The following is a 14,873-nucleotide window of genomic DNA, read 5'->3' on the forward strand; positions in this document are numbered from 1 at the left end:
CTTGGTAGTTGAACAACGTCAGAGATATTTACGGCGATGAGCGGAAGTTGACAACACGACGGGACCCAATGACGATCGGTTTCGAGCCGAGGCGATACTAGTAGTCCGTTACTAGATTGATGGACAAGGTGAGGCAGACATACTTGCCTGTCGCTGTTCCTCCACTACAAAGTATGCCTTGTTCAAGCAGCACGACCAAGCAGCAACGTTTTCCTCGTCATCACTTCCAACTGAGCTCGTTGAAGAGGCAACGCAATGGGATTATCGTTGGAGTTCTTAATGAGGGAGAAGATCGGCGTGCAGCGTCGTGAATGGATATCTTCCACTACGGCAGATCGGAATGCCCGCGAACTCAGCGAGCGTCCGTGAGCATATCACACATACCGCACCAGCTATTTCCACCATCGCAGTGCGAACGGAGCCCATGACGTTCCACAAAGAACGCCGATACGTCTGCTGTGTGCGCAACGCCTTCAGCGCAGGCACCTCGTGCATGGCGCATGGGTGCGTGGTGTCCGCGCGAGGATCGTTATGCGGGCTGCATGTGGAGCGTCACAATAGGGAAGTGTCACGGCGTTATTCGATTTAGAGGCAGAGGGCGGGGCTGCTCTTGTGTTCACACGACGTTCCGCGACGTGTCTCCTGTCGTGCAATCCAGGTATTAAGCTATCCGAAAGTTTTGGCGGACGTAGCGGGCGACACCAGGGGGAACACGGGACACTCCTAGGAGTGGAGCCAAACTGAATGATCATATGTTTACTGTGGAAGACCGTATCCAATAAGCAAAATTGCCCTCACTGTTACAAGGAAGAGGCAAAAGTGGGCTTTTACGTGGGACCAACCTGATTTTAGCCGATCTTGCAAACACTGGATGTGGTCTGACATATGATACCTAAGAGACATGGAGAGGTCAGCAGGAATATCAAAACATAACACGACTGGAGGAAATGGACTTGTGACTGCTTTGAATGGAGTATGAACCATGTAGCATGTAGGCAAATAAAGCATGGATGGTAATCGAGCTAGGAACACCTTCATTATACAGTAAACTTTCTAGAGTTACATGCATGTTTTATCATGAGACACTCCATAAAAGTCAATCCTCTCTTACGCAATTCTATGATGAACATACCGTACAGTTCTGGGTCCAGTATCAGTAGAGACTCTAGGTGCTTGTCGCAGATGCCAAGACTGTGGAAAACATGTACATGCTGTAGTAGAGATGGATGCAGTCCACCAAGAAAGGCAGCAACTGTCTGAGGGATTGAAGAAGACTGTGTGGACGAAGACATCTGAGAAACAAGTTCATCATGTACCATTTTCAAAGCATGCAGTACGAGGAGAAATTCCATAAATGTCAGTCCTTTACCAAACAGCTCTTGCTGCAGCTCACAGAGTGCCTCACGCTTCATCAATGCCAAAGTCTGAATATGGGCCTGTGTTGTGATTCCTACTGTTGCAAAAATTTTGGTGTGATGTGTAAGGGGAGGCTTCATGGTCTCAAGAAACCTCTTCACAAAAGGGCTCACATGCCAGGATGCTACATTGGGGATGGACCGGCTGAAGATCAGCCATTGAGTATCTGATAAGAATTATCTAGTCAATGTGGTCTCACCTGAATCCAGTCTGCTGTGCAAACCGTGAGGAAGTAACGGTTGAATTCAACGGCTGTGCGGGAGCAGGAGATCTAGTCCGAGTTTGATGAATAGGCAACCTGTTATCTAACAAGGATCCCGGTAGTCGAGGATGTATATTGGTAGTTGTTGCATCCAAAACATGTGGTTGATTTCGTGTATTGAAAGACAGTGTTTGCGACTGCCGCTGAGAAATGGGAGGTAGGTGTGTACACGGTACCACCTCTTGCAGTGTATTTGTTGAGGCTGAAGGTCCAGAACTATGTCCCACAGCATTCACTGGCAGAGCTGGCTGCAGCGGTGGACTTGCAGATCCCATCGACCTGTGAACACCAACAGATTCTTCATCCGGAAGTGCCGTTAACTCAGAGGAGAATCGCAGCTCTGTCTGAGCAACCATTCGAGGGAGAGCTCGTTGAGCACGGAGACATATATCGGGAGAGAGGGATGTGCGAATATCTAGGTGGTTGCTCAGAGCAGGAAGTAGCACAAGTAATTAAAAATCTCACAAGGGGCCTTCTGTCCCCGCAATCTCGCCGACTTCCGAGCACCTTGGGCTGCCGTTGAGATGGATGGGTGATTATCACTCTCATCATCGCGGGTGCTAGTCGCATCCTCGACATATTCGAGGTCTTCATCCTCGTCTTTGAGCGTTGCAAGTGTTCTTGCAATCGAATCCTCGGACATGTTGTCGACATTGGTGATATCGCCGGCCCGCCCATCCAGATGGTCCACGTCCTCTTCAAGGCTATCCCCATAGTCATTTCGCAAAACCTTGCCAACGGTCGACTCGCCGCAAGCTAACCACTGCGAGATATCTCTCACGGAGTAGTTCTGGGAGCGCATCGATCGCATCAATGCGCGCTTGGTACGGGTTATATGACGACGACTGTCAAGAGGAACATTGGATTACTTCCACACGTCGTCGATGAAGGATGAACATACCGCGAGGGGCCCATCGCAATCACTTTTGAGGTTGGACACTATATATATTCAATGGTGCGTAGCTGAATGCAGAAATTTTGATAAGCAACAAGCGTGTGAAGGAAATTACCTGGTGTTGTAACATCTTACATTCAGGAGTGTTCGGGATTCTCTCAAACGAGGCGAAATTGCGAACTTTTGTCGCGGCGAATTTCAGATTGTTATGCAGACGAGCCGTCCTAGATACGAAATGAGTTGATCGTGCAAATTGCAGCCCCCGCGACACAGGTTATGTCACGCTTGTGACAGAGATTCCCATATAGCGTAAACACCCACAAAGAACCACAACTTGTCTCCGAGCAGTCACAGTGGTCGACCGATATCAGGCTGTGCCCGTCATGTTATCCGGGTTTCACTGAGATCTTTTAGGTTCAATATATGTGCCAGCACAAATTCCTTTAACTGAATGAGGCTTTACTACCATTGACAGATAGCACAAGCCCTGCTCGCCGTTTCAATCCGTTCGCCCGCCGTCGTTTCTCCGAATGACTGTTCGTGCATTGTCTTGCAGGTATCTCCGCATGACTTCCTGACCGCTCTTTACCCAACTGACTATATATGTATTGGCGGCAGATTTCAGCGCCATGGCTTCTAATTACATGTCGGTGGGTTCTCGACGGGCAAGTGCCGGTGGCCGGCCTGTAGCCCATGTCTTCTGCTCCTCCTGCAAGGAACGTCACAACCGCCGATACCCTGATACAGGCAGTATATTCTGCAAGGTCGTCTTTCCCGACCTTGTGTTCGCACAATATGTCTACAAAACTCCCCTCACCGGTCGATTTCACTGTCCGCGGTGCCACAGGGCATACCAAGATCCAGGCTGTTTGGAAGTGAGTCTCGACTTACCGCTGTTTTTCCAAGTTCACGGATAATTAGGAGCATGCGAGTCTGTCGTCGGCTTGCCACCCCCCGGCGTCAACATCCACGAGTCATCTGCAATTGTACTTTCCGCCATATATCACGTTGACGTAAGTACCTGATTACGAAGAACTTAGGAGCAATAATACAAGGTCGACATGCAGGTCGACATCCAAGGCTCAGGAAAGAAGCTGGCGCTACTACAATGGTTCTACTCTCAGGTACTCACAAACTCCACGATCAAGTGCAGTCATCGGGACATCTACGGTTCTAACGGGTATTGATCTCATTCAACAAATCAATAATCTCTTCCCGAATGAGGCTACGACCAGCAGGAAATCACTTGATGGCGCTCTGGACAAGGATTCCGATGGAAGCACTAAGGACGAAGTGGATACGCACAGGCAGCATGCCACAGTTACACAGGAATCCAATATCGACACTGAGGAGCTCGAGGTGGAAATGGACTGTGAGTACAACCCTGTCGCCATCACGTCCTCGGTTTCGTTCAACCCTAGTGTCTCATTCTCAGGCTTGCGTTCTTTGTCTCCTGATCTTGCACTGCCCGACCTGAACGATCGCGAAATGTCCTCTGTTCCTTCTCTTCAGTACCCAGACAGTGATGATGAACTTCAAGAAAACCTTCAGTCGAGCCCTTCGTCGCACCATTTGTCTCTGGCGGATCGTACCAGCATGGATGTCAACGTTCCGCGCGGAGTTGATCTGCACCGGTCAACCTCATCTGATATTTCACTAATTGACCCGGTATTCTTGCCGTTGCATACGAAAGAGACGTCTGGGGAAAATTCAGGGGCCCGGACACCAGTCTCCAACGACCTTCTCCTACCTCCCGTAGGAAATTCACCGATTTCACCTCCGATGTCTCACATGTCGCCTGTCAACCTCTCCCTGTCCACTGTTACAGGGCGTTCTGGCTCTGTAGATTCTGCGCATTTCGAAGGCGGATCTCTGGAACCATACTCTTTACCGCTCCCGATGTCTAATCAGAACGAGACAGCATGTCCTTCGACATTGAGTATTAACGCGACGACGGACTCCGCCTCCTCGGCTCAGTCCTCCCATGCTACAGCTTCACCTTCGCAGCTAGGCATTCTCGGCCCTGTCTATCTGTTCTTGCGCAGCCTCGCGACGGATCTCTCCTTCCTTGAGCCTGCATTCCACTCATTCGGGTGCCGTAGCGGAGCTGACCTGGACGCGCTCTGTGCGATGTCGGAGGACGAGTGGTCTGTCTTATATGTGCACCTCCGCACGCAGCACGGCGGGGACCTCGCTCAATGGCCCGTCCTGCGCGCAGGCCTTAAATCGCGTCTTTCGGCTCTACCGAGGCGCGTTGGGGAAGATCGTGCGTCCGGTTCTCCAGCTCCCACGCTCCCGCCCTGCATTGGCTGGGGCAATCCCATATGCGCGTTCTTGAACGGGCTGAAGCGTCCGCTCTTGCGGCACGCGGCACTCTTCTACGCATGGGGCTTGCGCGATGTCGAGGACCTTGAGGCGCTGTATGCGGCGAAGGACCAGTGGGATACCGTCATTCGGGAGGAACTGTTGGGCCGGGGTTTGACCTTGATGCAATGGTTGGTCCTGCGAGGGGTTGAAGGCGCGCAGGTGACACTACAGGTTGTGATGATGTCTTGGCTCGTTTTGGTTCTTCTCTCTTTTTCTGTGAGTTATATCGCTGTTGTTGCTGTAAGTGGGCGTACGCCCTGTTGTACTAGTTCTTATGTGATATGATAGATAGTCGATACGGCCACCCAAATAATCATGATACCTACAACTGTTGACTCTGGTCGCTGCAAAAGTTCCAACGCGTTTCTAACGTCACGAAGTGTTGCCAGCTACTGAGACCCAATGAATTGATGAGATAGTACAAACAAATTCTGCGATATTATAGCACGTAACCGTGACGACGCGTGCGAATGTAGACCGAGCGTAATAAGTAGAAGTATCGATACAGTGGGATAGTGTGAACAGTTTGCTGTGCGGAATGTACAGGCTCTAGTTGGGATGTCAAGAGCTGATGTGGAGGAAATGAGTCCTTGTCGGCAAGAAGTGAATAGGAATGTGGTATATTCGTCGAATCGTTCCTGGGCATGAAGCGGTCAACACCCTCGGCTTGATGGGAGGAAGTGCGCTGGGTGTGAGTGCGCACTCCTTCGAAGACGTCTACCAAGACGCCGCCACGGCGAGCTGCCGCAGTACCCCCACTCCGTCACTTGAAGCACATGAGCTTCTTCAGTGAACCCGCGCCTTGTCCACTCTGCCCCTTGCTCTGCGCGCCACCCCGCGCGGGAGCTTGTTTAGTGAATCCCTGCGAGGCTGCCTCGTACATCGCATGGGTATCACGCGGTGACTGGTGGAACGACGTAAACGCGTTTGGAGCCGCGGGCCCGACAGGAAAAAAGCCCGTAATAGGGGATGATGGCTGCGTGGAAGGATAGTCGTAAGCCATCGTGTATGGGTGGGCGTGGTAGGTCCGAGAAAGGAGGATGATTTATGAGAGAGCGCCGGGTATGTGGATCTTCGTGCAGCTTAAACACGAGAACCTGGAGTTCTGCGTCGGGTGGGTGGTCGAGGACAGGTAGAGACCTGATGGGATCTCTGGCGAGGGCAGACTTGTTATATATCTCGCGTCCATCAAGACCCAGGAAGCTGAGCAGGGGAACGATGTCTATATGGAGTACAAGAGCACGTCTATAGAGGGCACAAGAACACGTCCATATGGGGTCTTCACATCATTCCGGAACGCGGTGTTACCATTTCGTTCCACCCGACCTGCCTTTCTGGGATGAAGGTCGCTCGGACAGATCTCGACATGCAACTTTGTCGAGATATCGATGTTATCCAGCCACAAATATTGTTCCCCCCTTCTAGATCTAGCATTCGTTGTGGGCAGAACACTATTTGAACGCCACTCCTGAGGCACGAAGGTCGAAGCAGAGTGTCTACTCTCTAGCCACTTCCTAGGATTGCTGTCCAGTCTCGAGGTTGCCACTGAGAGGCCTCTAAATTTTACGTGACATGCCAATCTTTGCAATGGAATTGCCAGTTTGTGAGAGTTCGTCCAGCTAGTCTAACTCAGCAAGTCTGGCGCAACATCTCACATCAATGGCCCTGAGATCATCTAAATGGCTGTTCTACTGACTCGTAGACAGATAGACAATACTTTTTACCCACACGCATGCTCATGGACTTCTGCGGCTTATTGGCATGACTCGGATTTTATACCGACGATATCCGGATGGCAGGTGGGATACATTGCGAAAGACAATTGACGTGGGATAACTATACTACGGACTGGTAATTAGCATCCGACGTACGCGGTGCAGTGCGATGTGATGCGATGCAAGAAAACCTAAGTACTGCAGAGAGTGACAGAGACAGAAAAGTGGCAACAGAGAATGTTCGTGGAGACACAGCAGACTCGAAAGCCAAGAGTGAAAGCAAGACGGAATCAAACGTACACCCGTGGATTGCGAGAATGCGTGTGCGTGTATGCGAGACGGCCCAACACGCCGCAGCGACGCTATAGCAGCGCCTGCGAGTGCTGTCCGGCTGCGACGAGCCGGTTCCAGTCTGCCCGCCACTGTCGCATGCTCGACCGCAACTTCTTGTCGGATATTACCTTCTCGATCCAGGCCAGTAGCGCGTTCTCGTCCTCGGGGACGAAGAATGAAGAGAGCAATGACAACACGGTCTCAAAGCTGGCTGCTTCCGAAGTAATATGATCTGGTGAAAATATGCCCGTCAGACGGCGCGCTAGCTACCAGCAGAGGAGTACCATTAATGCGAAACACGTACCCCTATAGACCCACACGATCGCGACCGCGATCACAACGAAAATATCGTAACCCTCAAGCAGGAACGCATCCCACAGGCGCAGCTGGGTTTGGAACGGCACTGAGTTGGCGAAGAGAGTGATGTACCATTTCGTGGCGTACGATGTCGTGGAAATCATGTGCTTCTTGAACGCGGCGTACACCGAAGGAAGCATCTGCTCCGTGAGCCGTTCCTGGACGTATATCGCCTCGAGCAACCCGGGAAACCCTGGGCTGAATATTGTGTGCATGGTGTAAGCGTCATGCAAGAGGACCAGAGCAGCGTACGCCCGCTCAGGCTCAAAATAGCAGAGGAGTGTTGCCGCGATGGGACCCATACCCTGGCAATACCCGCATGCATCACATCTGAGCGATAGGCAGTGCAAGACGTGAAACAGTGACCGCTGGCTGTACGAAACCTCAACATCTGGCGCGATTTATCACATAGAAACCACGTACCCTTGGCCATACCTTGTTCGGAACATTACATGGCCGCTAATGGTCCGTGGCACGTCCAGGTCGATCTGCACATCGTAGGTCGAAGGCTGTTCAAGAGCTGTTTGGTAGTCATTCATCAACTTCCGCAAGCCAGCCTTGTTGGTCTTGGAAAATCGGCAAATGAAGGTCTCCCATGCAGCACTCCGCCAACAGTCTGGGATACCTTTAAACGTGCGCTCACGCAGCTTGTGCTCCTTCGACGCGCAAATGCCCCACGAATCGATGTTTCCACCTTGGTCGCGCGATCGTGCCTCGAGCATCCTGCTCCATTTCTCGGTGCGCAACAACTCCCTTATTGGCGGTGAGACGGCTGGCAGTGCGTGCAGTAGCGGCGCGCTGGCAGGCGCATTCGGGGGAAACGTCACGACGTGCGCAAGCGGCTTCAGCAGGGGTGCAACGGGCAGCAGCAAGATGCGGTCGTGTGATGGCATGACGTAGAAACCATACCGGTCAAGGCTTGCGAGCATGCGGATCTGCGTCTCCGTAAGCTCGCGTGTCTTCTCCAGACCGTCACCGAGCGCCGCAAGTGCACGCAGCTCGCTCGCGCGACTCCCGCCCACTCGTGCACGCGTCCGCTCCACACCCTCTTCGTACCCGTCGCCCTTCACTCCACATATCTCCAGGTCCGCGTACGTACTCCGCACGTGGAATCCATCCGGGTCTTCCCCATCTGATGGCACGAGTGAATGCTCACTCGCCGCGGGAGAGCTTCGTATTTGCGGTGGGGAGGATTCCGGGGGGTAGGGCACTTGCAGTAGCGACTGCGGTGGAAGCGGCGGGGATAGTGTACCTTGCGATGGTGGAGGTGAATTAGGTCGAGACTTTTCAGCCGACCTGCGATTCCGTGACGCTGGTCTACTTGGCGCGAGTGAGACGTCTACAGAGGACTTGCGGCTATGTGAAGCACCATCCGGCCGGGGCAGGGAAATTCCGTTCGCGCGGGCGCGCGAATTCGGTCTGCTTTGTGCGGGGTCGGGCGACTGGCTCAATGCAGACACGGACTTTCCATCGTCGTGAGACAGCGCCGACCTGTAATTCTGCAACGACGGCCTACTCAGCCCTGCCCTGAGCTCTCCCTCGGGCGAATGGCTGACGGTATGGCGGTGGCTGCCATTGGCGGACGAGGGTCGGCTGTCTGAGTACGCCAGCTGTACCGACCCATTGGACAGGACCGACTGTCTAGACTTGTCCATGCTAACGCGCTTGCTCGCGCGCGGCCAGTCGGCAGTGGAGTCGTAGAATGCGCTGTCCTCGATGGTTGCGACGGTGGACTGCATGAAGGAGTTCCGGAGGGAGTCCCTAAAGGAGTCGCGGCTAGCGATGGTAACGTCGACGTCGAGGTCTTTCGAATGATGTCGGGAGGCAGACCAGCTGCGTGTGTCTTCTTCGTACATCGAATAGATAGTGACTATGGTAGTTTCGGACGAGCTGCGCTCGCGGTCGGGGTCGTCTGGTAGTTCCAACTCGGGGACCGACGTCGTCGCTGACAGCAGAGATACTGGATGGTGTACGCTGCTTTCTGGACTGGGGGTCGGCGGTACGAGTACGAAGGACATGAGGTTTGGGCAAAGAGCGTAAGCGACAGAACAAAAGGAGAGGCGGGGTGCAGGATATACTTGGCGATCGAGGTCGAGGAAGGCGCAGCCAACTCGCAATCAGCCAGTGGCACACTGCTTTCGCTGCGCAACAGTCAACACTTCTGGCTTTCTCAGTTGCTCTCGACATACTGTACATCAATCACGGAGAGTCCTACAACACAGGATTTTCCACACAAACGGCCTACAAATTACCACAGCAATGGACAATCAATATGTCAATACGTATACGACCTCTTTTGGAGCTTCGCGGCATTTGCCGTCGACTGCAAGCACAGGGCCCCTCGTATGGCGGACGTTGCTGTCTGTGTGGTTCATTAACTGCACGGCTTGCTCTTTCTCGGGAGGATTTCATTTGCTATTCTTCTCGGGAGTGATCACGGCAGGCCATAAATTACGGAGAGGTGTCTTGAATACGGAGATACAAAGCAAGCACGCGTGGATGCAGCTAGGCTCATAGATCAGCCTCTAGACAAGGAAGACAGTCGTTCCATGTTATAGAGAGCCTCAAACAGGCAAGCACTTGTCAATTTCTCGAAGTAGTGAGTTGTTGTTATTGTGACGGCGCTCCGCTGTAGTCACCTTCCACTGTCTAGAGCTGACAAAGTCGTGCAGTAGATACCCTGCCTTTTCTGCGGAGAGCGGACATGACGAACCATACCGCTAGCGCTGCTGCCAGCCTTATGGCCGGCGTGTCTGCCAAGACTATGTCAAGTTGTCCGTGATGATGCCAGTACTGACACGTCCAACGGACCTCTCAAGCATTCATGCGAGCTTACATTCCACGTCGCACGTCAACCTTCTAAGCATAGCCTTCAAACCCGAATCTTTACGCCTCGTCTCGTATGTTCCTACGTTCTCCGGTAAGGTCGGCCTGTCGTCTGGTACTACGGGTGCAGTAAATTTCGCATTACACGTTGTTCGGTGACTGATGCGCTATTGCAGACCCTCGCGCGATCGCGGATCGTATGCAAACCCACGTACATTTTGCCGCAGACAATGTGTCCGCTGTAAAATTCACGTGGTTTGTATGCCATGAGATGGCTATATAAAGAGCCCCGCCGTATTTCCTCAGTGGATGAACTTAAGTTGAGAATCACTCCGATTTTCACTACCTCGCGCCAAAAGGTGTACGGTGAGAATCTACCAGAATGCTATTGAATTTCCTAAGCGTTCAATTACTAGGAATTCACCCCAAAATCGTGGTCAGTAATATATTCCACGCTGCGACATATAATATACTTAGTTAAGCTATGGCGATAGATATAGCACCTGTCCTCTGACCTGCATGTTACCAGCAGAAATTGGCATGATCTTGGTCTACGCGACTACTTAGACCTGATGGGACATTTTCCAGAGATACCGGGGCGTATATTGGCACCGCATTGGAGGTTTTGATGTAAAGTACGTCATTATTTAAGTCTCGCCGAATCACTGACTGACCACGGGATGCCGCAACAAGGAACCTCAGCTGCACGGTGAGTTTTCACCTTCTTTAGGTTTCTTGGTTTGTTTTTTCTGATGCAAACCCCCTCATCCAGAGTTTCCTTGTTGTTTTGCCAAACTGCATAGATTTTTTGGGCCCGGGGACTACAGCGTGTGTTCGTAATGGTCGCTGAGAACGCTGCCTCCCATCCCGAGTATCAGCGTCTAGTTGTTCACAGCGGCACGCTGGGGAATGAATTATGAATGCGCCATCTGATTTGCCCCGCTGTAGTCTGCTAAAGCTCTGGGCATGTAGGGACGGGGACTTGGCTGCCTTCTGCGAGTCTGACGTGCCCATCGTGTCCGTATCCCCTACAATGTGCTGTACCGTCTCCAGTGCTGCTATTTCAAGCACAAAAAATCCATATCGCTCCCTTCGCGCACTCTCTGCATCGACGTTGCCCAGGAAGTGAAGTGTAGAGGACATCCAAGGGACTTCCTTGTATTTGATTTTGAAACACTGGTATCTGCGGGCCCATCGAATTATTGTTTGTCTACTTTACATACACACTTTCTGCTACCCTTTGTAAGGGAATTTTGGAGAAATCAGCGTGAGGTGAGGAACGTTGAGGTTGCGATGGGCGTCGAGGGCGCAAAGCGCGCTCAACCTGCAGCTGCAGCTGAATTACAATGACACGGTCAAGTGACCGCACCCGCCATGCATCCAACCAGGACCCCCCGCAATTCCCTATGAGCCCCGATGCCTGAATCCCCGAAATTGGACCCGCCGCAGGCCAAACCTCCGATCTCGGACCCCCGAAAATGGTCCAAAAACCGGTACAACTTATGTGCAGGACATCCCCGAAATTGTCCCCTTCGGCTAGAAGTTCAGTGCGAAACCCCCGAAAAATGGTGGTCGCTTTTCGTTCGGTGCTGGCTGCAGGTTTGTGCGAGCCTTGCGGTTGTCCTCAGCGGAAGACAAGGTGAGCTTTTTGTTGGAGGCTTCGGGATGACCTTATTAGGCAATCCGGAGCATCCAGGTAGTCGGGCGATATTCCCCGATATCTTATTCAGCATCGAAGGATACAGTAGCTACGAGAACTATGTAGTATGTTCTGGACTAGTCTACTGGTGTAGTATATAAGGAGGGACCTCTTGCAGGTCGTCCCTTGAATAATATCTCTTCCCCCAATCACTCACTCGGAAGAATTCATATCAGCTGCGCTAATACTTTTTATTCCTGAGAGAAAATTTCCTGGAGACCCTCAACTTCCGGCGAAAATTCGTTTTGAACCCGGCGGAAACCCATTTCTCACCGCAGATGTTCGATCCCATTTTTCCCCGAAACCGGCCGGGAGGCCGGGAGCTTGAGTGCGAAACCCCCGAAAATGACCTAACCCCCGAAAATGGCCTCCGGCGGGATCGGAGCTCTAAGCGAGTTACGGGGGGTCCTATCCAACCACGTCAAAAAATGTGAGTTTATGACTTACAATAATGTGCCACCTATTTCTTCGGGATTACAAACATTCTCCCTCGAGCTGTAAATCATACACAGTAATTCTACCAAAGAAATCGGAACTCTCCTCGAAGACTAGCTTCAAACTCTCTACGCCGTTCTGCAGTAGCTCAACAGGAAGATCAAAATTCTGTCTGCGATTAACGTCCTCCGGGAATATCTGGGAATAGCTCTGCCACTTTGGTTTCTCCAATCCTATCTGACTAGGTAGGACTTGAACTGAACACCTTGTCCCAACGAAGCCGCCTTGAAAGGTAAGTGCAATTTTCCTCGGAATCACTGGTGAAGGGAAGGAGAGCTGGATGGACTGCGGTGTCCCCTGGCAACAGAAAGCAATTCAATTGTGAGATATCTTCAACTTACACCTAAAACGTTATTGTCTCACTTGCTGCGACGTCCAACAGGTTTCTGGATCCCCGTCGGTGAGGCATTTCTTACCGACGGAGTTATCCAACGTCGAGCTGACTCTACCGTGGCATTAGGGCATGTAACACCACATCCATAATATATATACCAACTTAATTCTCGTCTCGGATGTTAGCAGGCTTCTGAACTTGCTGTCCATTGCGAGGAGAAACGGAAAGAAGTAGGCGCCTGGTTAGCGCTCGTGGGTGCATGTGACTCGAAAGCTACGCGCTCTCTTGACTTTGTTCGACCATCTCTCGAAGATTTCCCCATGCGGTTCGGTGAAATACCCTTTCTGAGATTCATGACTACCCAAGGAATCATGACCACTAATGCCGAACCGTCCTCAGTGCCAGAATGGCTCAGACTGTCTCGTTCTTCCCTGCATATCACGACCGTTCTCCGAACATTGGCGCAACGCGAGCAGATTCGTGCGAGCGCACGCAGTGCCTCCCGCCATAAATCCGATCCGTCTCTCGCCCATCGCCTCTCACATCTCGGCGCCCTCGTAACCCATAAATCCGAGCATGTCGATCACTACTCTATCTCTGCGAGCGTCCACCCGGATAACCAGCGCGCCAACCGCTACGCAGACGTAGGGTCGTACGATCGTACGCGTATAACCGTTCCGCGTGGTATCGTAGAGGATGGGGACAGCTCGCCTTCAGACGGACGGTATTTGAATGGCAATTGGGTGCGCGAGCTTTTTGGAGGAAAGTGGTGGATCGCTACTCAGGCACCCCTTCCCCACACCGCACACGCCTTTCTCAGCGTTATTTTGCAACCTGTTACTCGTCCACCTGATACCTTGCACAATCTTCCTGGTGCCGAGTCGAATACGAGTCGAGTACGCACGGTGGTACAGCTCACCCGTAACATCGAAAGTGGCATGCTGAAGGCGCACGTCTATTTCCCGCCCTTGGAAGGGCAGTCCTGGGTCATGTCCCCCGAGCCAGGGTGCGCCGCTACGTCGATAAAGGTCACCCTACTCAAAATCACGTCAATCGATGAAGCGCACTGTGTTCAGAGCACAGTCTCCGTCCAGCCGGTCCTACCTCAGGACGTTGAGCCTGTGGTCTTCCAGCACATGCTGTATGGTTCCTGGCCAGACCACGGTGTACCCAATGAGGAGGACCGCATAGGTCTGCTTCGCTTCACGCGCCTCGTCGACCAGACCAACCGCGACCTCTCTTGGGAACCCGAGTCGTTGAGAAACGAACTCGATCCTGACCCGCCCATAATGGTAAACTGCTCAGCGGGAATCGGCAGAACAGGTGCATTCATCGCGGTTTCCTCTCTTCTTCGCGCGCAGGGTCTTCTTTCGCCTGTCACGTCGTTGTCGTCGGGGGAGATGTCCACCCCACCACCTCTCCCGCCGTCACCCCTCGGGCCCCTTCCCGAGGAACTCCATGAAGATCTTGTCGCGCAGGAAATTGATTCTCTCCGGGAGCAGAGACCCGGGATGGTGCAGAAGGACGAGCAGATTCTGTTTGTGTACGAGATGCTAACCGAGGCCTTTTCCGCGTTGAAGTGAACAGAGTCGCGTATCTAATTCCCGATCACCTGTATGCCTATCTTTCTTTCATTGTAGCTCTAGAAATATTGTAGAAGAGACGTCTACAGCGCCAACAGAAATATTCCAAGTTGGTGTTGTTGTGCTCCCGTTAGTTGCATCAGAGTGTGGACAGCTGTCCGACTCGACACGGGTATCCTGAGGTACGAACGTTGACAGAAGCAGAGTGACAATCAGTCTGCCCACGGGAGACTAGGACAGCTCGCATCAAGACGTCCGATATTTCTTCTCTCGCCGCTGAAACGCTCGTCGAATAATTCTATTATAAGGCATGTTCACAGTCAACGTCGCTGGTCCCTCACTAGTAGGCCTCGCTCGTTCCAACTTCACACGGCCATCTCTGAAGGGCCGATAGTACCACTGGCGATAGAAATGTTGCAAGAGTGGTGACATTTCTGACCAATCTCCAGCTCCCGGAATGTACGACGACGGGAACAGGAAGAAACTAGACTAAAGGTGCACCGCTCCGGCTCGCTCAGCCGATGATACCATCGACTATCCTGCGAACTGGGGCGACAGCTACCAGACGTCAAACAGCAGCTATCCGCACTG

General features: G+C 52.3%; 6 protein-coding genes across 6 annotated transcripts; 2 read left to right on the forward strand and 4 right to left on the reverse strand.

Annotated features, from left to right (window-relative positions):
- Window positions 1–2,105: 2,105 nt before the first annotated feature.
- Window positions 2,106–2,593, reverse strand: SCP_0101120 (hypothetical protein; the record flags this gene model as incomplete). Its single annotated transcript, XM_027752351.1, has 2 exons — window positions 2,106–2,523; window positions 2,580–2,593. 2 exons carry the CDS (start codon window positions 2,591–2,593, stop codon window positions 2,106–2,108), a joined length of 432 nt encoding a protein of 143 aa, XP_027608152.1.
- A 609-nt stretch (window positions 2,594–3,202) lies between these two features.
- SCP_0101130 (hypothetical protein) lies at window positions 3,203–5,225 on the forward strand (the record flags this gene model as incomplete). The annotated part of the gene is made up of 4 exons (XM_027752352.1): window positions 3,203–3,448; window positions 3,495–3,586; window positions 3,641–3,945; window positions 4,009–5,225. 4 exons carry the CDS (start codon window positions 3,203–3,205, stop codon window positions 5,223–5,225), a joined length of 1,860 nt encoding a protein of 619 aa, XP_027608153.1.
- Window positions 5,226–5,703: 478 nt separating this feature from the next.
- SCP_0101140 (hypothetical protein) lies at window positions 5,704–5,943 on the reverse strand (the record flags this gene model as incomplete). Its single annotated transcript, XM_027752353.1, has 1 exon — window positions 5,704–5,943. The coding sequence occupies one exon, from the start codon at window positions 5,941–5,943 to the stop codon at window positions 5,704–5,706; it is 240 nt and encodes a 79-aa protein (XP_027608154.1).
- A 1,074-nt stretch (window positions 5,944–7,017) lies between these two features.
- Window positions 7,018–9,363, reverse strand: SCP_0101150 (TBC domain-containing protein; the record flags this gene model as incomplete). Its single annotated transcript, XM_027752354.1, has 3 exons — window positions 7,018–7,220; window positions 7,293–7,717; window positions 7,769–9,363. The coding sequence occupies 3 exons, from the start codon at window positions 9,361–9,363 to the stop codon at window positions 7,018–7,020; spliced, it is 2,223 nt and encodes a 740-aa protein (XP_027608155.1).
- A 2,981-nt stretch (window positions 9,364–12,344) lies between these two features.
- Window positions 12,345–12,908, reverse strand: SCP_0101160 (hypothetical protein; the record flags this gene model as incomplete). The annotated part of the gene is made up of 3 exons (XM_027752355.1): window positions 12,345–12,662; window positions 12,729–12,810; window positions 12,862–12,908. 3 exons carry the CDS (start codon window positions 12,906–12,908, stop codon window positions 12,345–12,347), a joined length of 447 nt encoding a protein of 148 aa, XP_027608156.1.
- A 162-nt stretch (window positions 12,909–13,070) lies between these two features.
- On the forward strand, window positions 13,071–14,282 carry SCP_0101170 (predicted protein; the record flags this gene model as incomplete). The annotated part of the gene is made up of 1 exon (XM_027752356.1): window positions 13,071–14,282. One exon carries the CDS (start codon window positions 13,071–13,073, stop codon window positions 14,280–14,282), a length of 1,212 nt encoding a protein of 403 aa, XP_027608157.1.
- Window positions 14,283–14,873: the final 591 nt, after the last annotated feature.

This window comes from Sparassis crispa, assembly GCF_003851025.1.
Source record: "Sparassis crispa DNA, contig_000000F, whole genome shotgun sequence".
NCBI classification, from domain to species: Eukaryota; Fungi; Basidiomycota; class Agaricomycetes; order Polyporales; family Sparassidaceae; genus Sparassis; species Sparassis crispa.